The following is a 26,903-nucleotide window of genomic DNA, read 5'->3' as shown; positions in this document are numbered from 1 at the left end:
TAGATGTAGATGGATATAGAGGTAGGGGACGACCAAAGAAACGATGGATGGATTGTGTGAAAGACGATATGGTTAGAGATGACGTCCGACAGAGAAGTATGGAAGAAGAAGACATGCTGCGCCGACCCCGAGCAAAATTGGGATAAGGGCAGGAGGATGATGATGACAGAGAAATATCGAATATAAGATTACAAAAACCAATTTTCCAGTAAATAAATTTAAAACTCGTGATAAAGTTAAAGCTAAAATTATACCGTACAAGTTTTGGATTTCTTATTCGATTATCAAATGGATTCTCAACAGAAGCTAGCCAAGTCAAGCTAATGTAGCAAGAACCCAGTAACTTTTTATTAATCCAAACCTAGATCTGAACCAAGGAATCTGCAGTCATATAAACTAACCACTAGACCAACGAGAATCATCTTGAAGATCGTAATTGTTGTCTAACAGATAATTAGGTACGACATATTCACTTTGTGATACGGGTGTACAAAACCGTCTGGGTAGATCCACTCATCAGATACCGACAAACAGAAATACTTAGTATTATTGTGTATCAGTTTAAACGGTGACTGAGACAGTGTTATCAGAGCTGTCTTTATAAACACAATGTCATAAGGAAAATAATTATGTATTAGGTCTCACATAATGTCTATTATATACATACATATCTTACTCTGTAAATGCTTAATAATTGGGTCTTAAAGAATGTTCCTTAGCTGTGTTGTTTTAAAAATTGACATCTCTCACTTGCTTCTGGAACGTTCTCGAATGTTTTAACATACGAATGAAATCTTTTCTAATCTCATTGGTATTTGCATTTCCGACATTAACCTATCAAGTGTAACTAAAGGCACAGACATAACCGTGTGGAAAGCGGCCTCTATCGAGAAAAATTGACAAGAAACTCGCATAGTTCTTTTCAAATATTATTAACAATTATTGTTCTTATTCAGTCAGGTGCATTATCGATGTAAAACTTGGTTAATATTTCTAAAAGGGCCCGTATTTATGGAAGACCATCAGATGACTCGTTCGCCAGTCTATCTATTCAGTCTGAAGTCAAAATTATAAAACAACGTCGAAAGATTGAACAACTATTTATAAGTAGTGTGCAATAAGATCTTATCTTTTTGACGACTTCCGTGGTCGAGTAGTGTGTACACCGGTTTTCATGGGTACGCCACTCCGAGGGTCGATTCCCGGCCGAGTCGATGTAGAAAAAGTTCATTAGTTTTCTATGTTGCCTCGGGTCTGGGCGTTTGTGGTACCGTCGTTACTTCTGATTTTCCATAACACAAGTGCTTTAGCTACTTACATTACGATCAGAGTAATGTATGTGACGTTGTCCAATATTTATATCATTATTTATTATCCCGCCAGAAAAACAAGACACATTGATCGTGAAACGGATCTCAAAAATCTAACGGTAACGTCAAATTCCCCATCAAGAAAACCCACAAAAAACACCACATATCATAATGAAATGACTCACAAAGGAAAAAGATAATATTTAAATCGTATTATAAAAAAAAAGATAAAAAAAAATAACGACGCTTGACCTTATGAATAAAAAAAATTCTAATCACCTCGTATATAATTAAAAATAAGAGGATCATTGATGTCTGTACAACACTACAAAGTATAAAACAAAGTCGCTTCCCGCTGTCTGTCTGTCTGTCCCTATGCATGCTTGGACCTTTCAAATTACGCAACGGATTTTAATTCGGTTTTTTTTAATAGATTAAGTGATTCATGAGGAAGGTTTACATGTATAATACATGCACAATATAGTAGAGAAACACTGATAATTTAAGAGGTTTCTAATCTGATGTCGTAAATAAATACATTTTTTGCGCTTACATTACAAATACTGGCTGAACCCTACAAGATAGATCAAAGTAATGTACTACAGCTTACTAAACCATAAAAAGGTTTTCAAAATATCTGCGATGGTATGTTTCTATCTCTTAGAGATAACCCACAATAACCTTTTTTAATCTTTACTTTTTACGAGAAATATTGGCTTATTTACGAAGCGATTTTAAACAACACAGCATTAATAGTTATCCGATTAAGTACCTTAAATACATTGTGCATTTAATATAGATCAATATGTCTCTGAGCTAACTTAAAAAGCAATGAACGTTGTATATCAAGATATTCTGTAGTATATTAAGCATCAGCAATGCACGCTTGCGAAACAGGGGCAGAACTAACTACCGACTAATATCAATATTTTCTTTCATTTTCAAAATTATAGCAACAACAATTCGTAAGAGACTAGTGTCCATCCGGACTTCAGCTTGGGAGGAAACAGGAGTCTCGGACACCATTTCCGCTAACAAATTGTCAATATCGCAATCGAATCAAAATCGAATCGAAATCTTTACCTATTCTACTAAAACAACGATCCAGTTACGATCCGGTCGAAGTGAGATCGCAATATAATCGGAATCGAATCTTTCACTCTTATTTTTGATCTTATTTGTCGAATCGATACGGTGAGTTTCGTCTGTAAAACACGGGATCGAGTGTCGAGTGCACGTAAAACAAATAAAACAAATAGTAGGGGGGAAAGTGCCAATGGGAGTGGTGACCAGCGTTTACGCAGCAAACGTACGAGAAAGGAGGTAGTCTGATATGGACACTTCTAATGCCGTCAACGTCTACCCGCAAACTTCAGTCTCGTGAGCAAGACATTCGTAGATAACGTCAAAATATCGAGCTCCACCAAACAAAAATAAAAAACGTGGTAAATATCTCGTTTTAAATATTCGCAGTAATAAAAATAAACATGTTCATTTAAAATCCATACTAAGATTATAAAGCTGAAGAGTTTGTTATTTTGTTTGGTTGAAAGCGTTAAGATGTCACGTCTATGTGGACTGCTGTTGTTAAATTATCCATTCATAAGAAGGTATCTAATGAATGGATCGTACTTACCTAGAAGAGCTTGCACAAAGCCTTAAGTAATAATTTACAATATTTAATTCTTTGGAGTTTATGAAAATTTAATTCGTATTAGGAGACGAGAGATAATATTATGCATGTGTCAATAAACTCAAATAAACCTCAACAGGAAATTTTTGATTTTTGATCTCGATGAAATAATATCACTCACCAATTGACGGGGGCTCCTTTAGCGGCGGTGGTGCAACTTGCATCGTCACGTCTGGTACACAGAATTGCGTGCTCGTTGCATGTGTCTCTTGATATTGCCTTTCATCCGGAGTTTGCTCTCTGCTTTTCATGTTCAGCATGTTCGAAAACGAACTGAAAACCGCACTCGCAACTTGAGGCAAAACGGTCGGTAGTTGAGAGAAATTCTGCGCTATATCTGACGTTATGCTATGCTGGACATCATCGACACCCTGTACTTTATCTGGTTCATTTAAATTTATCTCCTCGAGGTTATCCTCGGCTTGGAGATCGTTCTGATCCTCTTTGATATTACTATTCAGCGGTGCACTCACGTACCGCGTGCCTTGTAATCGTGCAAAGTATTCATTAACGTCAAAATCGTCATCGGATTTCGTCGAGGCTTTCGATGAGCTCGAGTTTGTGTTACTACTTTTATATAAATGTTTATTTGTATATAAAATATTTGGATTTGTGTTTTGAGGTGCATTTAAGTGTGTCGTGTTTATGTTCGCGTCGCCAGACGGAAGATTGAAGGTTACGCGGTCGGAGTGCTGCAAGGGTCTCATTTGAGTCTCGGTTTGATCTGGAACAAGAAAAAAGAGTATATCAACTTGGTGATATTATAAACATACTATTATTTTTAACAGCCGAGATGGCCCAGTGGTTAGAACGCGTGCATCTTAACCGATGATTTCGGGTTCAAACCCAGGCAGGCACCACTGAATTTTCATGTGCTTAATTTGTGTTTATAATTCATCTCGTGCTCGGCGGTGAAGGAAAACACCGCGAGGAAACCTGCATGTGTGTAATTTCAACGAAATTCTGCCACATGTGTATTCCACCAACCCGCATTGGAGCAGTGTGGTGGAATATGCTCCATACCTTCTCCTCAACGGGAGAGGAGGCCTTAGCCCAGCAGTGGGAAATTTACAGGCTGATTATGTTATGTTATGTATTATTTTTTTTATTATTTATTTTACAACATCCACGGGCTCACAGTTGCCCGTGCCTTTTTTACATTTTATTTTTATAAATTGTGGCGTTATTTTATATTTTTACTGAACATCAGCAGATCTTCGCTGGACTTCGAGCTTGTCGTCTTCTTGGAAGACGTCACCCACACTGACGTTTTTTTTTTTTTCGTTTTAAAATAGTATATAAACATACATACTATTACAGTTTATAAATATCCCACTCCTGAACTAGGGCATCCTCTCCCTTTAAAAGTTTTGGATCCAATTCTGCAGACCATGCAGGATACAAATTTGACAGACATGACATGGATATTAAAATTAGACACATGCAAATTGCCCCACGAGAGTTTTCGTTTAGCACAAGATGAATTATAAACACGACTCAAGCACATTGTAATTCAAAAGTGCTTGCCTGGCTCGGAACGCAATGTCACCGGTTAAGATATTAAGTCACGTTCTAATTCGATTTATTATTTATACATATTACATAACATTCCAATAAATATATACTAAAGTCTCACCGTCAGGTCTGTCTGTTTGTCTGTCTAACGCTATTATCTTAAAAACTTTTATACTAAACAGATTTCCATGCGGTTTTCACGGTAAGCCATTGGCTAATCTCCTGGGAGACCAGCCACCTACGCCGAATACATGATATTATTAGATGACAACTGCATTAATTAACAAAAAAAAAAAAAAACTGCCGTAACCCTATAAAAACAGGCAGCGTGGTCTACTCAGGTTCACTTTGGTTTTGGGTCGTTTTGCTGAACGAACGTGTTGTTTACTTTGTTATAACTTTGAAATTCCGATTTGTTATTTTTTTGTCATTTATTACGATTTGCTTATTGTTAATTTTGAAATCTTGTAATATTTAGTACTAATCAAGTTTATTATTTAAAATGTGATTTTAATTTCTATCTTTTGTATGTTTTTTTTTTTTGTTGTGTAATATATTTTTTTAAAGTAAAACCGCTTCTGATTCCTAAAAATATATAGTCGCATAGTGCCAAGTATGAGCGCAAACAAAGATGCACTCTCACAACCTTAGCTAACAAAATCTGGTACAAGGCCAAACGCAGAACCCAATACTGCTTTTTCTAAGTACTAGAGACGGAAATGCAAAAACTACCCCACTTAACACCGACATAATAATGATAGAACCCAACCGATCATTTGTCGTACTCAAAATTCGAACATACGGAACCGAGATCGAGAGTCATACACGCCGTCCGGCGGACCAGAGTGGGAAATCGGTACGAGAGGGCGGTTCTCTTGTACAAGCTGTCGCGGCACAGTGAAATCCTTGTAATCTGTATCTCAAACTTTCTCCCTAAGTGCTACAAATTTTATACATCGACGGTATATGGCGTCCCAATCAGCGGCTGTTCTGTGTGACGAGTACTGTTGACGACACAAGCCGTAATAACATAATAACATAATCAGCCTGTAAATTTCCCACTGCTGGGCTAAGGCCTCCTCTCCCGTTGAGGAGAAGGTATGGAGCATATTCCACCACGCTGCTCCAATGCGGGTTGGTGGAATACACATGTGGTAGAATTTCGTTGAAATTAGACATATGCAGGTTTCCTCACGATGTTTTCCTTCACCGCCGAGCACGAGATGAATTATAAACAAATGAAGCACATGTAAATTCAGTGGTGCCTGCCTGGGTTTGAACCCGAAATCATCGGTTAAGATGCACGCGTTCTAACCACTGGGCCATCTCGGCGACACAAGCCGTTAGACTAAAAATAATAAATAAATATTGGACAACATCACATACATTACTCTGATCCAAATCTAAGTAGCTAAAGCACTTGTGTTATGGAAAATCACAAGTAACGACTAATAATGAACTTTTTCTACATCGACTCGGCCGGGACCTCGGAATGGCGTATCCATGAAAACCGGTGTACACACTACTCGACCAAGGAGGTCGTCAGAATTAAACAAAATCAATCTATTTAAGTTTCTCCTTCTGGGCTTTAATTGCCCATTTGTGCCTTGATAACAATTCTTATAAATATATTTACATAGGTTACTTTTTTATAAACTAAACCTACGACTCCCTGCACGCGGACGAAGCCTCCACCCGAAAACTAGGATTTTATATAATACACCTTGTTGCTCGGTGGTAGCACTTTGTGCAAACTCTGGGTATCACCCACCAACACATCACATATTCTACCAGTAAAAAGCAATATTTTGTTGTTCTCTGATTTGAAGCGTGAGTGAGCCAGCGTAACGACAGACACGAGGGACATAACACATTAGTTCCCAAGGTCGATGCATTGGCGATTTTAGGGATTGGTAATATAAATAGCACCTGTATTTAGGGGAGTTACGACGAACCACATGACGGCACTTTTCCCAGCCTATTTACATGAGATTTAAACATATTAATGGACTAAGTTATAACATAAACTTAAAACAGTTACGTCGTCGACTGTACGAGACCTGTTCCAATAAACTTCAAGTCGGTATCGACATTATTATACTTGGTTTAAGATAAGTATTAAGATCGTTAAAAATCGACAACCCAATCATGAACTTAGCGAGATAGTCCAGGGTTTGGAACGTGTCGATCTTAACGAGAGACAGCTGGTTCAAATCCAAACGACATAACATAATCAGCCTGTAAATTTCCCACTGCTGGGCTAAGGCCTCCTCTCCCGTTGAGAAGGTATGGAGCATATTCCACCACGCTGCTCCAATGCGGGTTGGTGGAATACACATGTGGCAGAATTTCGTTGAAATTAGACACATGTAGGTTTCCTCACGATGTTTTCCTTCACCGCCGAGCACGAGATGAATTATAAACACAAATTAAGCACATGAAAACTCAGTGGTGCCTGCCTGGGTTTGAACCCGAAATCATCGGTTAAGATCCAAACCACAGCGAATTAAATAAAACATCGCGAAGAAACTTTAGTCGAATGTGTATCCACCGAATCGCTTTTGAACAGCGTGGTGGGCTATGCTGCAAACCTGTTCAAGAGGACAGGAGACGATTTGTTCAGCAGTGGGCCATTTACGAAAGTTTACTTTCTTTATAAAGTCATCTTCTATATATTTATGACTGACTGACTGATTCATCATCGCCGAGCGTAAACTATTAAAGTTAGCCCCATGAAATCTGGTGAATAAGATCGTTTTATTGAGTAGACACCCACTAAGGAATTTTGGAAATTCTACCCCTAAGGGGGTGAAATAGGGTTTGAAAGTTTGTATGGAAGTCTGTCGTTTTTGAAGTAGGAAGCATGAAACTTTATTCTTGGGCAACTGATTAAAACTAGTAGATACGTGTTTAAGCGTTTCTGGATATTATACCCTAAGGGGTTAAATACACACCAGTGTGGTATACAAAGACGTCTTAAATTAACGTAATATTTTAAATTAATCTGAAAAATAAAATACGTTCAACTTCCACGCGAGTTAAGCCGCGGGCAACAGCTGGTTAAGTATAAAATCAAAATTAAATTATTCTTTATTCGAGTAGGCTCATAAAAGCACTTTTGAATCGTCATGTCATAGTATATACTCTTTTCCATCATTTTAATTACATATTGTCAATAAAGTACAATTAAATATATATATATATCCTATACCGATATGAGCCAAGATGGCCCAGTGGTTAGAACGCATGCATCTTAACCGATGATTTCGGGTTCAAACCCAGGCAGGCACCACTGAATTTTCATGTGCGTTCATTTTCAATTTGTGTTCATAATTCAACTCGTACTCGGCGGTGAAGGAAAACATCGTGAGGAAACCTTCATCTATCTAATTTCAACGAAATTCTGTCACATGTGTATTCCACCGACCCGCATTGGAACAGCGTGGTGGGACATGCTCCAAAAACCTTCTCCTCAAAGGGAAAGGAGGCCTTAGCCCAGCACTTAATGTAAGTAATATTAATTGTTTATTGTTTACAGGGTTTAATGCAAGGTACCCCGTGGTAAGCTAGGACATAAACTATCTCCATACCAAATTCCATCCAAATCCGTCCAGTCGTTTTTGCATGTGTGTGTAATGAACATACAGACTTTCACATTTACATACAAAAATAATTTGTAACAAGGTAAGAATGTTCGCATGGACCTTACTACGTGATCTTGGTCACGGGCATCCGTCATTTTAGGGTTCCGTTGGTAAATGCTCGCCAAGTCGTCTGCTATATAAGCAGCTCGTACCGACTTTACCCGGCTATATACACTAGAAGAGGAAGAGGCGTAGGTCGCCTGGAGGCATAACATCTTCATGCTTCCGTGACGATACGAGCCACGAAAAGAACTTCGTTCCAAAAAAAAGTGCCATCATGTCATATAGAACTTCACGTACGGAACCATCAATTTTTCATACGTTTCGAATTGTTTTGAGACAAGGTTAAGTGAGTTTTTATTGCTGGAATAGTCGCTGAGCCCGTTCGCGAGGTATTTGGTCCAATATACGAATATTAATAAATAGAATTCCCTTGACAAACCCAAGAGATATCCGTGTAAAAGAAAAAAAATATATATATACCGCTGAGTTTCTTCCGCCGGTTCTTCTCAGGTCCGAGGTGCTAAATTCCGAACCGGTGGTAGATTTTTGACAATCAATAAGCAAGTGTAAACACTTCTATATTGAATAAAGATTTTTGACTTTGACTTTGTATCGAGGGGGGAGGAACTATGCAGGATTTATTTGTTCTAAAACTGTATTGATAGGCATCCGATGCCCTTAACGTGCCCTACTCTGTACGCAAGCAAGAGTTTATATAGAGGCGTGTATAATGCTAAAATTTCCTTATACTAATATTATAAATGGGAAAGTAACTCTGTCTGTCTGTCTGTGGCACTTTTATAGCCAAACCACTGAACCGATGTTGATGAAATTTTGTTCAAAGCAAGTTTGAACCCCAAGGAAGAAGCAAGGCGAGCAAGCTTGAAAAGCGAACGAAGTTGCGGACGAAATAATACACAATACGAGTTACAAATACATTATCTATACTAATATTATAAATTCGAAGGTAACCGTCTGTCTGTCACGCGTTGACAGCTAAACTACTGAACCGAATTTGATGAATTGTTTTATGAAGCAAGCTTTAATCCGAATTAATTTAAGCTTTAATTAGTTCAGCCAAGATGGCCCAGTGGTTAGAACGCGTGCATCTTAACCGATGATTTCGGATTCCAACCCAGACAGGCACCGCTGAATTTTCACGTGCTTAATTTGTGTTTATAATTCATCTCGTGCTCGGCAGTGAAGGAAAACATCGTGAGGAAAGTGTATTCCAGCAACCCGCATGGGAGCAGCGTGGTGAAATATGCTCCAAACCTTCTCCACAAAGGGAGAGGAGGCCTTAGCCCAGCGGTGGGAAATTTACAGGCTGTTAATGTAATGCAAGTTTTAATGTCACTGGTTCTAACCTGTTATCCGATTAGTATTTTCCAAGAATATCCAACACAAAAGTTACACTGTTTTCTAAAATCAACTGCACATAGAGATATTTAAGATAAAATTAAAAAAAAAAAAAACAAAATACCACCTTCGTGACAGATAACATAAAATTCGATAGATAAAAAAAAGAAAAACGTGCTCAAACACTCATTACATTAATTACTTCATTTTATAATTTGAATCATTATTTATCTGTTACGAAATACTTATGTTACATTATCTAGAATAACTTAGTTTTAACGATCTGTCTAAATACTGATCGCTGATTGGTTGTTTGCTTATTACGTCATCGTGCTATCGACCAATTACAATTCGGATTGGATTAAAAAGAAAAAAAATACTTAGAACTGATTTTATATGTACGTCGTGTAATGTTGGTGACTTGAAGTGATCATTCAGATCAGAGAAATGTTAAACTGATTACTGGCGAAGGTACCACCCACTTACCATACATTCTACCGCCGAGCAGCTAAGTATAATTGTGTTCCGGTTTGAAGGATGAGCTGTGCAACTACAGGCACAAGGGACGTAAAAACTTAGTTCCCAAGGTCGGTGCGTCGAAGATCAAGGAATAATTATACTTCCTTACGGCACCCAATGTCTATGGGCGGTGGTGACCACTAACCATCAGGTGATACATATGCCAGTCCATCTATTACAAATGCGAAAGTAACTCTGTCTGTTACCCATTACCGGCTTCACCATAGGGCACATGGCGCACGTGCCCAGGGCCCCCAATCCGAGAGGGCCCCGGAGAAGCAACAATTTACTAAATTAAACCAAAAAATATCTAGCAAAAGGGCCCCAAATTCATGGGCGCCCAAGGACCCCAGCATAGCTTGAGACGGCTCTGCGTGTTACCTCTTCACGTTAAAGCCGCTGAACAGATTTTCTAACCGGAAAAAAACAAGAACTATTATTATTATGTTTGCAATAAATATATATATATATATACATACATACATAAAGTTGTTATACCCGTGTGAACGGACGAGTATCTAGAATATAAAAGACTAAACGCATTACCATCTTGTCTGAACGTGTCGGTTAAACAATCACAATCACTCAATAGGAAATAAAAATAAATTGCTACAATAAAATATATTGTTACAATATTATATATAGTATTATGTTGTCTTTTAAATTTTATTAACGAGCATTTAATTAATCAACAGTCAGTTTTGTTTTCATAAAAAAAAACTAGATGGCGTTACTAGTCTTTTAAATCGCGCTGACGTTTTGTACAAATGATTTACATATCAATATTGTACTAGTCACAGCGTTGCAGAACCATGGATCGTTTGACTATCGATAGTTGGCCTCGAAAACTATACAGGATATCGATATTATCGACAGCTTTCCGTGAGCAATACTTTTAGTTGCAGCAATATTATCGATAGTTTTGGACTAACGATAGTAATGACACGTGACAATACTATCGATAACACCTTATCTATCGATAGTGGACTAGCGATGTGCAACACTAACTAGTGCGTCTCCCGCAAAGGTTAGCGTTTATTCAAAAGATTATTTAGGAAGTTCGAAACCTATGACAGGTTTCGTTTTGATTTCGTTTCATTGCAAGCAAGTCACTCGTCTACATTTGGCAAACAGTATGAAATCCCTTTGGTAACAATACGGCTTGAGTCGGTGTAGCGGGCTAACTTAAGAACGTGCAAATCTAATGGTGCTTAGATTTGAACCCAAAATCTTCGCTTAAGATAGAGGCATTCTAGCCACTGAGTCATTTCAATAAATATAAAAAATATCAACGTTACGTTTGTCGCATAAAACTTATAAAAATAGTTATTCGTTTTTATATCTAAATATAAAAATAACATATTTATGAGTAATAAATTAACATAAATTTAAATATTAACTGTTTTTACCGAATATTATACATGTTAGGTAACACGAATATCTATTAATAGTGTGTTTACAATATATATTTATTTATGGCCTAGTGTGGCGGACGATCATATGGGCCAGGCCTCCCGATGGTAAGTGGTCACCACCGACCATAGACAATGGCGCTGTAAGAAATATTAACCATTCTTTACAACGACAATGCGTCACCGACATTGGAAAGTAAGATGTTATGTCCCTTGTGCTGTACTGTTATTTGACGGTAAAATATCTGATGAATGGGTGGCACCTACCCAGACGGGCTTGCACAAAGTCCTACCACCAAGATACATTTGAAAAAAAAAACACAATCAAGTGCGACACTACTTTGCTACACGATGGTTCCGTATGATAAATTCTACTAATTATGATCATGATATCGTCCTGACCGATTTCGGTCACGGCGTCCAATCTCAAGGGAGACCAGCCAGTCCAGGACATATTATAGACCATGTGTGTGTGCAAACAGGTGCACTCTCTGTTCCCTCACACCCGTAATCCGATGGGACGTCGAATCCGATACGACCGGAAGGAGTTCAGGCGCAGGACAAACGACTTCACACGCTTTCCGAAGCACGGACACACACACTTCGCTACGAAAACCCAATAATATATGATCTGCCCGACCTGGGCTTTGAAGCCAGAATCTCGAGATCTTCGGCCTTATATCTAGCCACTAGACCATCGAGGCATACATCATCATTGTAAACGCGAGGGTCGATCACTTCAATTCTTTCACGCTCTACTGACAACTTACAGATTTCGATGACATAGACACATAACTAAACACCTACTCCCCTCCCCTTAAACGCGAGCCAGTGTGAGCACAGGAACAATCTCCATAACATCATCAGTTCCCGCATGGGTTGTTTGGCGATGAAAGGGCATTTTATTGTATAAAAACAAAATTAATCATGAATCGCTAGCAACATATCATTGTATGGCTTTCTTGCTATTAATACGGATCTCTAAAACAATACCATTACTAACGAGAAACGGTTAATTTATATTACTATGTTTGAACGACTTCGGCTATTCAAGATATATGCATAACTATATTTTCCTGAACAATTTTGGTGTCACAACAATAACGATTTAGGATCATAAAAAAAAAAAAATTAACAATACAAAACGACTTCAACTAATAGTCTGAAAATAAAGAAGAGGTATCTAGGACACGCGGTTGTAACGAAGTTACTTCCGCTTTATATAATGTATTAAATAAAAGACACAATGAAATAATTATAAATAGTTTAAAAAACACGGTGTAAGCACGTACTAAAAATTACAAAAGCAAACCCATCCATTCGATACCCATATCATGGGGGTGCATTTAAAATAGCCTGTCCGCCATCTTGGATTTCCGCCATGTTGGATGTCCGCCATGTTGGATTTAAGTTACGTGACTATTTTTTTTCGTATTCCTGACAGCAAACTCTTTCATTTGATATCCGCCGGTCCGCCATCTTGGACGTTCGCCATATTGGATTCGTAATGACGTTTCATAGCTAGTCGTATATTGTCATCAGAACTCGGTGCGTGCGCAAAATGTCATCCTAATCGAAGACCGGGAAGTGGGTCGAATTAAGATTCCAAGATTTTCTTACATACATAGTTACATGTGAAGCTAACATAAACGTTTTAAAAAATTAACAACATTTGAGAGTAATTAAAGGATAAGAAATAGAATTGTTACGAAAAATCCCGTGTCAATTAATGAAAAAAATATATATGTTTCATACAGCCCCATAAAATAGAGAGAGACAGAGAGTTAGAGAAAGACAGAGACACAAACATAAAGATATATAAAATATAAACTCCGTAGGTTGTGGCTTTGTGTCCGCCAGGAGACAATTTCCTTCCATCTTTTTGTGTGATATTACTATATTTTGGTTAGTTTTCGTCCACACGGGATTTCGAATATCAAATTGATTCCTTGACATTGAATTATTCTTAAACGATGTTCATTTATTTCATTGTGTCTGTATTACGTCCCAACCGGGCATTGCGCCCATTTTTTTATTGTACATAAGAACTTGCTTTAAAAATGTTTAGTACTATTTATTTTCAATTACTCGTAATATATCGTAAACAATTATCTTGCAAAATATTTACATACCGAACGCCGGTCACCGCTGACTACTGCACTGATTCGTGAATGTTAATTTAATGAACGGCAAAACCTGATTTGGATGGCGTCATGCCATAACGCTTTTATTACAATTATGATTTAATTGAAAACTTAATTGATAACTTCTTATGGGAGGGTAAACTGCCTCATTACGGGGCCAGTCTGTCTGGCTTCCCTTTCTCTTACGGATACGGCAGCGGTAGGTAGGCATTACATTAACATATTAATATACCTAAAATTTAAGTAATAACCTTAGCTTTTCCAAACTCAAGTTAAACAATTTCAATATTAAGCAGTTCAACTTAGATTAGTTTAAGTTATCACTCCATATATATATAGAGTGATAACTTAAACTACGATAGACCCATACGTATTTTTTTTCTTTTATAATACGAACAGACAGAAAACGGACTGATAGTTGATAAGTCATCACCACCCCTGGACATTTTATTTTACTGTAAAAAGTATTTAGTATCATTTAAATCTTCAATACAACACCAACCTTAGGAACTTTCAAACCGGAACTCAACAATACTGAGTACTGCTGTTTGGCGGTAGAATATGTTACGAGTGGGCGGTACCTACCCGTCTGTCTAAGCGTATACAAAAATGATTTGTATTAAATATTTATATATTATTGATTCGAAAATATAATGAAGTTTATATGGAGGAGCGCAGAATACTATTGTAATTTGTAATAAAATTATTTAAAAAAAAGATTCCACACACACACTACCGCGCGTTTCATGATACACATATACAGATATTTTATTTTGTCGTGGCTTCTTGCCGGAAGGCACAGATTATTTCACCAATGTGCGAATTAATACAGATACTACTAATGACAACACATCATGTCAAAGTCAATAAACAACGACGCTTTTTTTGACATCTGTTTTTTTCTTATTGTAATAATAACAAGGTATCGTCCCGTTGAGCCTGATTTTACTTATCTTTCGGATCAATGTATCTTATATATTTTTGCTAGCAATAAATGACGAGTGTAGATCAATGAGCGCCCAATAATTATTACAAAAAAGCAAGCACATTAAACACTATTTTCTATTTTCCAAATTCAAATACATCTTGCATAAATTAAACCAAACAAATTTGCAAGTTGAACAATACTCTCTCTGAAATAGTAAATTGGTTTAGTGTTAATAATTTAATGTTAAATAGTAAAAAGACTAAATGTATTAAATTCACTACTCCCAATGTAAGATGTGTCAAAACGAGTGTACGCTTAAACGGGGAAGCATTAGATGTTTTAGAATCAACAGAGTTCCTTGGTATGACAATAGACTCTAAGCTCCAATGGGGCCCCCATATAAATAAGTTGGCGAATAGACTCAGCTCTGCAGCCTATGCGGTAAAAAAAATTAGACTTTTGACTGATGTGGATACGGCTCGCCTTGTGTACTTCAGTTATTTCCACAGTATAATGTCGTATGGCATCCTACTCTGGGGTAATGCAGCTGACATTAATACTATTTTTGTACTGCAGAAGAGGGCTATTCGTGCAATTTATAACCTGGGCCCAAAAGATTCGTTAAGAGATAAATTTAAAGAAATTAAAATAATGACTGTCGCTTCTCAATTTGTTTTTGATAATGTTATGTATGTACGCAAAAACATAAACGATTTTCCCAAAAATGGTGACGTACATTCTATTAACACTAGGAACAAGAATAAACTTGTTACTCCAAGTACCCGATTACACAGGGTTAGTAACTCTTTTTTGGGGCAATGTATACGTTTTTACAACAGGATCCCAGAAAACGTTCAAAATTATTCAATTATAAAATTCAAAAGAATCGTTAAAGAGCGTTTGTGTGCTAAAGGATATTACAACACTAATGACTTTTTAGTTGACTGCACACCTTGGGAATAAAATGATCGCCTCCAGGCTGTTTCAAATAACTAAAATATAATTATTATTGTACATGCAAAATGGAAAAAAAAAAATATCCCGCTGAGTTTCTTTCGCCGGTTCTTCTCAGGTCCGAGGTGCTAAATTCCGAACCGGTGGTAGATTTTTGACAATCAATAAGCAAGTTTAAACACTTCTATATTGAATAAAGATTTTTGATTTGATTTGATTTGATTTGAAAACACACAAATTATCATAAAACATATTTAAATCACATCATATGTCTCTGATTTTGTATTGAAATATAAAAATTGACAATCGTTTTCATACAACTTCATTATTCAGTAAAGGATAAGTTCACCGGACACACAAGTCAACGTTACAGGTGACGAACCGTTCGTTTCCTTTGAATAACGTTAAGGTATGTCACTTATGAAATACAAACATCCGCCAATACGACCATACATCAAAGGCACCGACGAGGGTTTTTGAAATAGATTACAAATGATTAACAAGTATTTACAAGCTTGACAATGAATCATGGGAAATTAATCATAATACGAATTTGAAAAGTAATTTAACACAAACTACTGCTGCGACATATGGTGTCGTCCTAACTAGCCGACTACTCCTGACTTATTATAGTGCACAAGTTGTGCGCAAACAGAAGAGCACTCTCTAATCCAACACTCTCATAATCCGTTGGGACGGCAAATCCGACACGACAGGAAAAAGTTCAGGCGCAGGACCAACGGCTTTACGTACATTCCGAGGCACGGAATTCTATACACTTCTAACTTCCAGACTCCGGGCTGTTACTGAGAAATTTTCGATAGAAAAACCTAATAACTTTTACCAGCCCGACCTGGAGTTTGTACCCAGGACTTCAGGATATAACAGCCTTTCACATAATAGTAATCGCTTAAAAAGCACATAATCTTTTACGAAACTGTAATTTCAACATAAACGATATCGTCGTCGTATACGTCCACTGCTGGGCAAAGGTTGCCCCCAAGGATCTCCACAACCGTAGGTCTGCCCACGATACGTTTTCCAATTCTATATATGTTTTTCATGAACACCATATAAACTACTATTATAGTTCTTTGTCATTCCAAGCAGTCATATCAGATGTATCATAAAGGTGCGGTCAGAACGTCGCCTTTAACTAACACAGTTAAAGATAACCAATACGTTTTAAAACCGAAAGTATTGCACAACGTTCGTTTCGTACACATAACAATTGCGTAAAAGTCGTAAAACTAAAAGTTCGTATTAATAATGTCAGTGTATCAACTTTCGTTTTTAAACAGAAATATCTTTATCGTCCATAAACAGATTGGCTACGTAATGGTAAATGGTCATAACTATCCATAGACGTTAGTTCTGTGAGAAATATTAACAATTTCTTACATCGCCAATGCACCACCATACTTGGGAACTAAGATCTCCCTTGTGCCTGTGGTTTTACTGGCTCAAATAGTCTTCCATTGCCATTTTTGTTGGTGGTGACCACTTACCATTAGGTGGCTCATTTGCTCGCCCGTCTCCCTACATAATAGAAAATAAAAAAAAACTCTAAAACTAAAACATCTCGTAAATCCTTAAATTAAAATTATAAACGCGAAAGTTTGTTAGTTTGGATGTTTGTTACTCTTTCACACAAAAACTAACAAATGGATTTTAATGAAACTTTACAATAATTTAATGAAAAAATATTGTGTGAACAATACCTGACAACCAAACCCTTAAACGCGAGCGAAACCGTAGGCGAAAATTCACGACATCTCAATCAAGATCAAAGTTTAAGTCTTTGCACTACGGTGCTCCACTACGAGGCGAAATGGATCCTGACAACAATTACCCTCAGAGTCGACCACGAGATAAATTAACCACACAACATAAATCTCATAAAAACACTTGCCCACGCGATTTAACGATACAAATTAATGATCTTGAGAAAATAATAAAAACTATTAAAAAAAATCGTAATTACAAAATATTTAAGACTTGAGCTTAGACACTAAGACACTAACTAAGTTACTTGATAACTTGTATGAGTCAAAGTTACGCCCTGAGTAAACTAATTTCAAAACTAAACATTCCATCCACATCACCAAGATAGTACAATTAGAACGGAAAACGATAGTAAAAATAAAAAAAAAAAAAAAATAAACTAAAGATGTCGAATTACTCACGCCGCATAACACTATCCGGCATTGATCAATGCTAAAACACACCTGCGCAAGAGTCGACGGTCAGTCTGCGTGTAGACGTCGACGCGATCGAACGCGTACGTAAATTAACAGTGTTGTGCTTTTAAGTCGAGTCGAGTCTTGAAGTTTTGTGACCGCGTTCGAAAATCAAATACATTGAACGTGTTCTGTTTTAAAATATACATAACAAGTGAAAAAAAGTGTTTTAAAAAGTATGTTCGTTTAATTACAATAAATATAATAACATATTATTCTACATAAACATTACCTTACAAAAAAAAAAAACTTAAAAAAAAATAAGCAATTGATCCATTTAAAATAATATTTAAAAAAAAAAAATCATAAAAAAAAAACCTTTAAATATCGATAACTTATTCATCAAAGACGCTTCAAGGATTTCTAACTTACTATGAACACTTGTAATAAAGCATATTTATAAAAAATAAAAAAAAACGAGCTGCGCGTGCGCAATCGTTCTCTTACTTACGAAAGTAGTTTTGATATAATATACATTATATATAAAAAAAAAAAAACCGGTACAAACTACAAACTACAAAAGACAGTTTATCAAGCAAGTTGCCCTCTATTCTTACCCTACTTTTTCTAATTTTCCAACAATCATATTTCGATATACACAGTTTAACTAACTGCGGTTCCCGTCATCACACCTATAAAATGTGTTCATAGAATGTTTACGTTAAGGTGAATTGGTTTCAGAATCCTAAACTTACTTTTAACCACATTTTTACTAAATAGTTTAAACGTGTTTATATCACAGAAATATATTAACTGGAATTCTTTAGGATTTACATAAACTTCGTACGATAGAGAAAAAATATCAAACTTTTATAAAAATCCACAGATTGTCAAACTTCGACTCGAAGTCGAAGATATTACATATTATTTATTTTTATATACTTCTAAATCAAACGTTCTAACGATGAAATCTAACCTACATATAATAAAATTCGAGTGTCTGTTTGTAACATTAAAATAACCGCTCTTTACTAAATGCATATGTATGTACGGTACATATACCGAAATAACATTTTTTTAAATTTTTGTCGGTCTGTCTGGCTAATCTGACCGATTTTGACGGGACTTTCACTGGCAGATAGCTGATTTATAGAATTATACATAAAATAAAACGCTTAAACCGCTGAACCGATTTGGATTAAATCTGTCATCGAGATAGTTTGAGTACGGGGAAAGGACGGTAAAAAATGGGGGTTGACGGTTTTGCTATAGGTAAAGTTTTGTAAATTACATTTGGATTTATGCTCGTGGAAAGCCGCAGGTTCAGCTAGTATGTTAAAAGTTTTATCTAAATATTACTTTAATAAGTATCAAGACTGTTCCGAGGAGGTGTAGAGGTTGCCAATTTATGTGCAAATTTTAAAATCGACGTTACGACGGCGACATTAAATACATTAAAGTGTTGATATGCTGTTTGAAAAAAAAAAATATCGTCTAAATTTTTTATATATTTATGGACGGCGTAAGGTCTGATCTACCTCAATAAACACCGTAACTAATTACAGGCCCAAGGGATACACGTGCTGCTAATATTTTTTAAGATGACCTTAAGGCGACTTAGTTGGTACAATGCCCGTCTAAAAATATATATATATTAAATTAAGACGTGGACTTATAGTAGAAGTACTACTTTTTTTTAATTCATTATATTGCTAACTAGCGACCCGCCCCGGCTTCGCACGGGTACAATGTGGATTATCCCTAAGAAATAGACATATACCATCGCAGACTTTTTCGCGTTTTAAGGTGTACAATACTAAATTAATAAATAAATCTTATTATTCATTAAAAGAGTACTTTTTAGAAAAAAACCCCTGGATTTAGGCTCGGGTTCCATCACAGGACACTAATTATTGTAAAAAAACAGCATTGTTAATCTGTTTATTTAAAAAGAGCAACTATGCGAGTTTCTTGCCGTTTCTTCTCGCTGGAGGCTGCTTTCCGAAACGGCGGTAGTATTTCAATATTGACGATTCAAAAACGTTTCGTTGTGAAGTTTACTTGAATAAACTTGATTTGATTTGATTTGATTTTGATTTGAATACTGTAGTACATTATATTGATCTATCTCGTAGGGTTCAGCCAGCGTTTGCAATTTAAGCGTAAAAATGTGTTTATTTACGACATCACATTAGAAACCTCTAAAATTATCAGTATTTCTCAACTATATGATGCATGTACATATATAAACCTTCCTCTTGAATCAATCTATCTATTAAAAAAAACCGCATCAAAATCCTTTGTGTAATTTTAAAGATCTAAGCATACACAGGGACAGACAGCGGTAAGCGACTTTGTTTTATAATGTGTAATGATCAGGTGTCGCCCACGGTTTCAGTTTGTTGGTCCGCTCGTGTTTAAGGGGTTTCAAAAGTAGCCTGTGTTATTTCCTGGGGTTCAAACTAGCTTCATACCGAATTTCATCAAAATCGGTACAGTTTTGATACAGTTTAGTACAGTATTTGATTGTGAACGAGTAACAGACAGGATTACTTACGTATTTATAATATTAGTATAGATTAACCTACTAAGGTAATCTGTCCTGAAAGTAGAGTAATAAGTAATAGCTGAGCGAGGACTTTCCCTCTTATAAGAAGCCTTGGAGCTTATACCACCACGCTGCTCCAATACATATCGGTAGATAGGTCACATATTTTATTAAAATTAGACACATGCATGTTTCCTTTACCGAGCATGAGGTGAATTAAAAAAAAAAAGAGTTAAAGTGATATAAAAGATTCTCGGATTTTTATATTTTGCGTTAAATTGGAATATACGAACAGACATACTACTCGTGAAGTAGTTGAAAAACAATAGATACAATAAAGTCATAATAAAATGGTATTTAAGATCAAATGCGGAAAAACCTCTATGGTCATAAATTTATTTATGTACGCTGGTGGGAACTTGAAGTGTTTACACTCTCGGAGTTTAATTTAACCTATCGTGTCAATGGGACAATATCGGAGCCTTGATAATAATAATGATGACAGTTGAAAATATTCATAAGGCTGTATAATGCAGTACCTTTATCGTATAAAGTTTTTTGACATGTTGTCTGTGCCTTTGGTGTATTTTATCTTTAACTTGTATTTTATTTTTTATTTTAGTGTGATTTTTTAATATCTGACTGGTATCATAATATAAGATTGTGGATATTTTTTTCATCGTTATATATTATTTATTTATTAAATATGGCCCACAAAATAGATTATCACAGTTAACAGGTAATATATAATATATACACAACATTTAAAAACGATGTGATAATCCTGAATTTATAAAGCACATTAAAAATAAAAAATCATATAATATGGCAGTATAAAGTAACACCTTTGTCTTTTCCTAATAGTGAAAAAATATTTGTTTGGCGGGAAACAGTTGCATCATTTCTTTTCTAATAGAAATTTTTCTTTGTTTAATGTTATGGGGTTTTTTTATTATAATTCTAACTATCTGTAATTTCCACTTGGTTTTTATTATAATTTATTATTTATTATAAACGTTTAAATAATAACAATAATCATTCTAAAAAGGAACTTTGTATCAGTAATTATAACAATTTAAACTAGTATCGCGTGTCGTATAATACACGCACAATATAGTAGAGAAACACTGATTATTTTAGAGGTTTCTAAAGTGATGTCGTAAATAAACACATTTTTTGAGCTTACATTGCAAACGCTGGCTGAACCCTACGAGATAGATCAAAATAATTTACTACAGTATTGTACACCTTAAAAAGGTCTTCAAAAATGTCCTCGATGGTATATGTCTATATCTTAGAGATAACCCAAAATAGTTTAACAGCGTGTAATTTAAATGATTTTTTTTTAAGATATTACAGATTTAAAACGCAGGCACATAGCGGTTTGTATTGTCTAACGACTGAAAAACTGTGAACGTTGTAAGACATACTGTAGTATATTTGGTATCAGCATTGCACCCGAGCGAAGCCGGAGCGTGTGGCTAGTCTTTTATAAATAACTCTCAGTTAACATTTATGTATAAAAAAAGGAGAAGGACAACGAAACTTTTAGTCAAGTTTCACCGTCACAATGTATTGATGTTTATTTAAATAAATAACACATTAATTCTTAACGTATTTAAGGACATTTGACGCTTTACTTCGCAATACGAAACCGGTAGTCTTAGAGTTATTACGAGATGTTTAAACAAACGCAAACACAGCGTGTGTTGACAGACGAATTAGCGCGGTCGAATAGATCGCTTGACCATTTTGATATGCCATCGGTTCGATCAGCACAGTCTTAAGCATACCAAACGCCTGGGTGCTGCAACTTCTGACGAACTTCTCTCCCCAACAAAGAATATCTTAATGGTCCAAGACTTATGAATCGTCGGTGAACCGACCCCGAAATTGCATCCCCTTTTGAAGAACGCATTTATGCTTTTCTTCCTCATTAAGTAGGGGTGTGTGGCACCCGACCATTAAAAAGCCAGCAGTACCCTCTCCAACCCTTCGATGGACTTATAGCCAAGTTTACTCAATAAATCCTCCCTGGGGCAATGTATTCGTATCTATAATAAATTCTACATATATTTTCAATTAACAAATTTGCCAATTAATAAATTAAAATATTTTATCTAAAAAAAAAGATATCAATAAATAAATATATAATAAAAATAAATACACAAAACGAAATGTCAAAAGAACTCTGTATGTCTGCCTGCTATGCCAACACAGCTAAACCGAATTTGTTTTGAAGCAAGCTTCGGAAGAACATCTGACCCGTCACATGCAAGCGAAGCCGCGGAAACTAACTTAATATAATACTATAAAATAATTCACGTCATCATAAATCCCACTTAAACACAGTTGATTTCATTACAAAAAAATCTCCAATACACATGGATAGTCGGGACCTAAATCTAGTATGTTATATAGTCTAGATTATTCATACGAGGTCACATAAATACAACCTCACCTCATATCCTACAACAGTAATAACTATGTTGTTATACATAGCACTATGAATACAGCTCGACAGATATAATATTTTCTCATTAGTGGCGGCAGAGATAGGTACTATGTCGAATTTCCCCAGCTAGTTCCACTAGCCTCAAAACCTCAAAACATTAGCAAAGACAAACAAACAACTATGACCTTGGAACGACGCGACGCGATTGGTCGAGTATTAACGATCCGTGGGAGGGTTTTGAACGTCAACGAAGCTGTTTTTGGAACTTCGGAAGTAAAACTAAAGTACAACAAGTAGTTAAGTGTAATAGTGTTGTTTTAAAAATAAGATATATCAATCAAGTGTTTGTAGTGTACAATATATCAGAGATATTAACAAATCGTATGGAATATGTAAATCTAATTACGCTTATCTTTATTTTATGACGGTAATTGGTCACCATCGCTCGTTAGAAATATTAACCGTTCCTTAAAACCACAAGGCGCAACTAACCTTGAGAATTAACATGGTACGTCCCTTGTGTCTAGCCTCATATCAAAAAAAAAATTGACAAATAAGACATATTACGCAATACAAGATTATATTAAAGATAAAAAGTCGTGTACTTAGTATCTATTGACTTTTACACAGGATATATATAAACTCAACCGTACTTTATCGACATACTCCGTAATTGGAATTGTGGTAAAGACCTACTGAGTTCCTTGTCGGTTATTCTCGGTGGAATCTACTTTCCGAACCGGTCGTTGCTTTACATTTAATTCAACAATAACACGACGATTCAAATGCGCTTTCATGATGTGAATAAAGAACATTTTGATTTTCAGTCAGCCCTCAAACCGGGACACAAACATACCGCTACTAATCTACCTAGATGAGATCGCACGAAGCCCAAGTAAATGCCCAACTATAACCTCATCATTGACGCGCGACAAATTCTGTACAATATAAATAAAATGAACATCGAGAGCTTTTTTTTCTCAATGTCAAGAACCTATTTGCATAATTATTTACGTAAGAAATTTTCCATTACGAAAATAATATCTGTATAATATCCATATATTTGAAGATAATTAAGTTGAACTTAAACCGGACACGTAGCGTTGAATTATTCGACATAAACTTTAAGCGTATTCCGGCTTCGCTCAAGTTATCCAATGAGAATCTGTCAAATGTTTTTTTTTTTTTTTAAGTTACATTACACCCTCACTAGAGTGACTTTTAGTTAGGTGCGACGATTTACAATATTTCTTATTGATTAAACATCAGCACATCTTCGCTGGAGTTGGACTTCGGTGTAGGCTTAAATTTATTTCACCGAAGAAATATTTTAAGAGACTGAGAGAAAATACTACATTAACAACCAACCGAAGAAAGTATTGTTGGATCCATAAAATAAATCAAATTTTATTTATAGAGAAAAATACGGGATGAATTACTTTTTATCTTTTTCTAAAATTTTTTTGTTTTATTTTCTATTTTATTTTTGGGACTATTGTCCTACACAAGTACGCCAGTCCCCTTGTCCCTTATTCCTTTTGCTAAAACATTATTTCTTATTACTAATAGCCCTTAAGTATAATTCCAGGAGCATCGTAGCAGATTCTGATAAAGGATCTGATAGAATACTCTGAACAAATCCAACATCGAACGAACACGCTTTTAAATAAGTTAAGAGTAACTTTCTCTAATTATCATTCTTTCCACATTCCATCAACAAGTGATATAAATATTCTACAATTATATAAATTACAATTGAATCGATTGTTTTAAAACGCGCTTGCCCTTAAAGGGTTACAGACGTCGAGAGGCAAGCGGTTGGCGCATCGTTTCATACGGACATAAGTGCGCATGGCATCATAAGTCACCGTGACTTCTTGAACTAGTGATCGTGACGAGATTTTATATTGCTAGTATGTTTATTGTCGTGTTTTTATGTTATACGTGGGCGGACGAGCAAATGGACCACCTGACTGACGCTGTAAGAAAAAATAACCAGCGTATTAAGTTGCTGAGATAGTCCAGTGGTTAGAACGCGTAAATCTACCATCACCACTGAATTTTCATGTGCTTAATTTATGGTTATAATTTATCTCGTGCTCGGCGGTGAAGGAAAACATCGTGAGGAAACCTGCATGTGTCTAATTTCATCGAAATTCTGCCACATGTGAATCCGCCTACACGAATTGGAGCAGCGTGGTGAATTATGCTCCTTACCTTCCCCTCGAAGGGAGAGGAGGCCAGCAATGGGAAATTTACAGACTGTAAATAGGGCCACCAACCTTCGTAACTAGTATTTGATGTCCCTCGTGCCTGTATTAACACCTGACTCACACACCCTCCAAACCGGAACTAACTTTGAAATCTTCAAAAAAAAAAAAAAACTAAAAATACCGTGGGGTCTGGGTAACCCTCACGTGACATTAGGTGAGGTTAAGCTCGACCCCCTACCCTAGGAGGATCGATTAGCATAATTATTAAATACCTCAAGGAATCAAAATTTCTTACAGCACCAATAAATATATATATATATATATATATATATACTACTACTACTACCTCCGTGGACGAGTGGTGTATACACCGGTTTTCCTGGGTACGTCACTCCGAGGTCCCGGGTTCGATTCCCGGCCGAGTCGATGAAGAAAAAGTTCATTAGTTCTCTATGTTGTCTTGGGTCTGATTTTCCATAACACAAGTGCTTTAGCTACTTACATTGGGATCAGAGTAATGTGTGTGATGTTGTCCAATATTTATTTATTTATATGGGCGTTGTTGACGTACCGTCATCTAAGCCATCCCCCCTAAGTACATTACGTATTACGTATATTAAAAAAAAGCAAAATAATATATAGTCGAATTTCACCATGCTCTGCGAAAACTAGTAACACTCAAAACCCTGAAGTACTGCTAGGCCATGGTCAAATACCATACCCGATATAGTATTGACCATACACGAGAGCTCACCTTGAACAATTTATTTATTTATGAAACATCTCTTCGATCAGTTCGCTTAGCGCGATCTTTTAAACCACGCAACGCATTTTAGTGCGGTTTTCGTCAAAAAACAGATCGATTCACGAGGAAGGTTTATATGTATAATAGACGCATATTATTGTTGAGAAAAGCCGAGAATTTCAACTTATTGTTTTCCTTGTGTAGGGACAGGTAGGTCGTTTTTAGGCATACGTAAACGCTAACACTAATACGATATAATTTAACTTGAAATGTTTATTATTTAAGATCAAATCTCGAAAACTGAATTAGAACTTGGAACGGAGTTCAAATTTTACGAATCGGTTCAGTTAGCATGATGCAACTTTATGGTAACCATGAATTGAAATCAAATACAACAATATTGGCAAAATTTTACATACTACAAAGTTGTTTTACAAAGTTACAAAGTTGATTATTTAAACAGGGTTTTACTATTACGTTATTAATTTTAATCCGTTTATCCTTAGAGCTTATAGTACATTCAAATCCCACATGACAACCGTTGAAATTAAATGAAAACTTGCCAACATAACAATAGTAAGAGGGCAGTACCTCCTGAAACAGTACGCATAATCAAGATACAATATGCAAAACCAAACAAATTAAATGAATACTTATAAAACGATCAACAGTGAGATATGGTACTACCTCCTGAAACTGTGCGAATTATCAAGATACAAAGATGTAACGCTGTCAAATTGAATGAATACTTCTACAAAGATCGACAGTTGGACAAGGCGGTGTCCCCTGAAATAGTGCGTATTATTAGGAAAAAAAGGTTCAAATCACACACGACAACTATTGAATATCAATAAGAGATTATCAACCTTATCAAACAGGACGCATTATTTAAGCTACAATATGCAAAACCTAATAAATTAAATGAATACTTGTACAAACATTAAGTTAGATAGGGCGGTGCCTTCTCAAACAATAAGCATCATAAAGATCCAATATGCAACCCTGTAAAAGTAAATTAATACTTATACAAAGATCATCAGTGATGTAGTGTGCATTATTGAAGTTAAAAGAATTTGACAACCGTACAAATTCAATGAAAACATGTCAACATAAAAGCAGTAAGAAAGGGCGGTGCCTTCTCAAATCGCGCGCATTATCGAGATACAATATATAACGCTGTCAAATTAAAAAGACACTTGTACAATGACCAGCAGTGAGAACGGACGATACCTACACAGATTGCGTGTCTTAATCCGCAAATAAGTAGATGTATTTTAGTGG

General features: G+C 35.9%; 1 protein-coding gene across 1 annotated transcript in view; it reads right to left on the bottom strand.

The window, feature by feature from the left end:
- LOC113399209 (uncharacterized) overlaps positions 1-26,903 on the bottom strand; it is a 100,277-nt gene that overhangs the window by 24,038 nt on the left and 49,336 nt on the right. The window contains exon 2 of the mRNA XM_064220072.1: positions 3,125-3,727. Coding sequence (XP_064076142.1) covers positions 3,125-3,727 — 603 coding nt within the window. The remainder of the gene's footprint in view (positions 1-3,124; positions 3,728-26,903) is intronic.

This window comes from Vanessa tameamea, chromosome 31, assembly GCF_037043105.1.
Source record: "Vanessa tameamea isolate UH-Manoa-2023 chromosome 31, ilVanTame1 primary haplotype, whole genome shotgun sequence".
NCBI classification, from domain to species: Eukaryota; Metazoa; Arthropoda; class Insecta; order Lepidoptera; family Nymphalidae; genus Vanessa; species Vanessa tameamea.
Note: the sequence above shows the minus strand (reverse complement) of the source record. Positions and strands in the feature narration are given on the sequence as shown.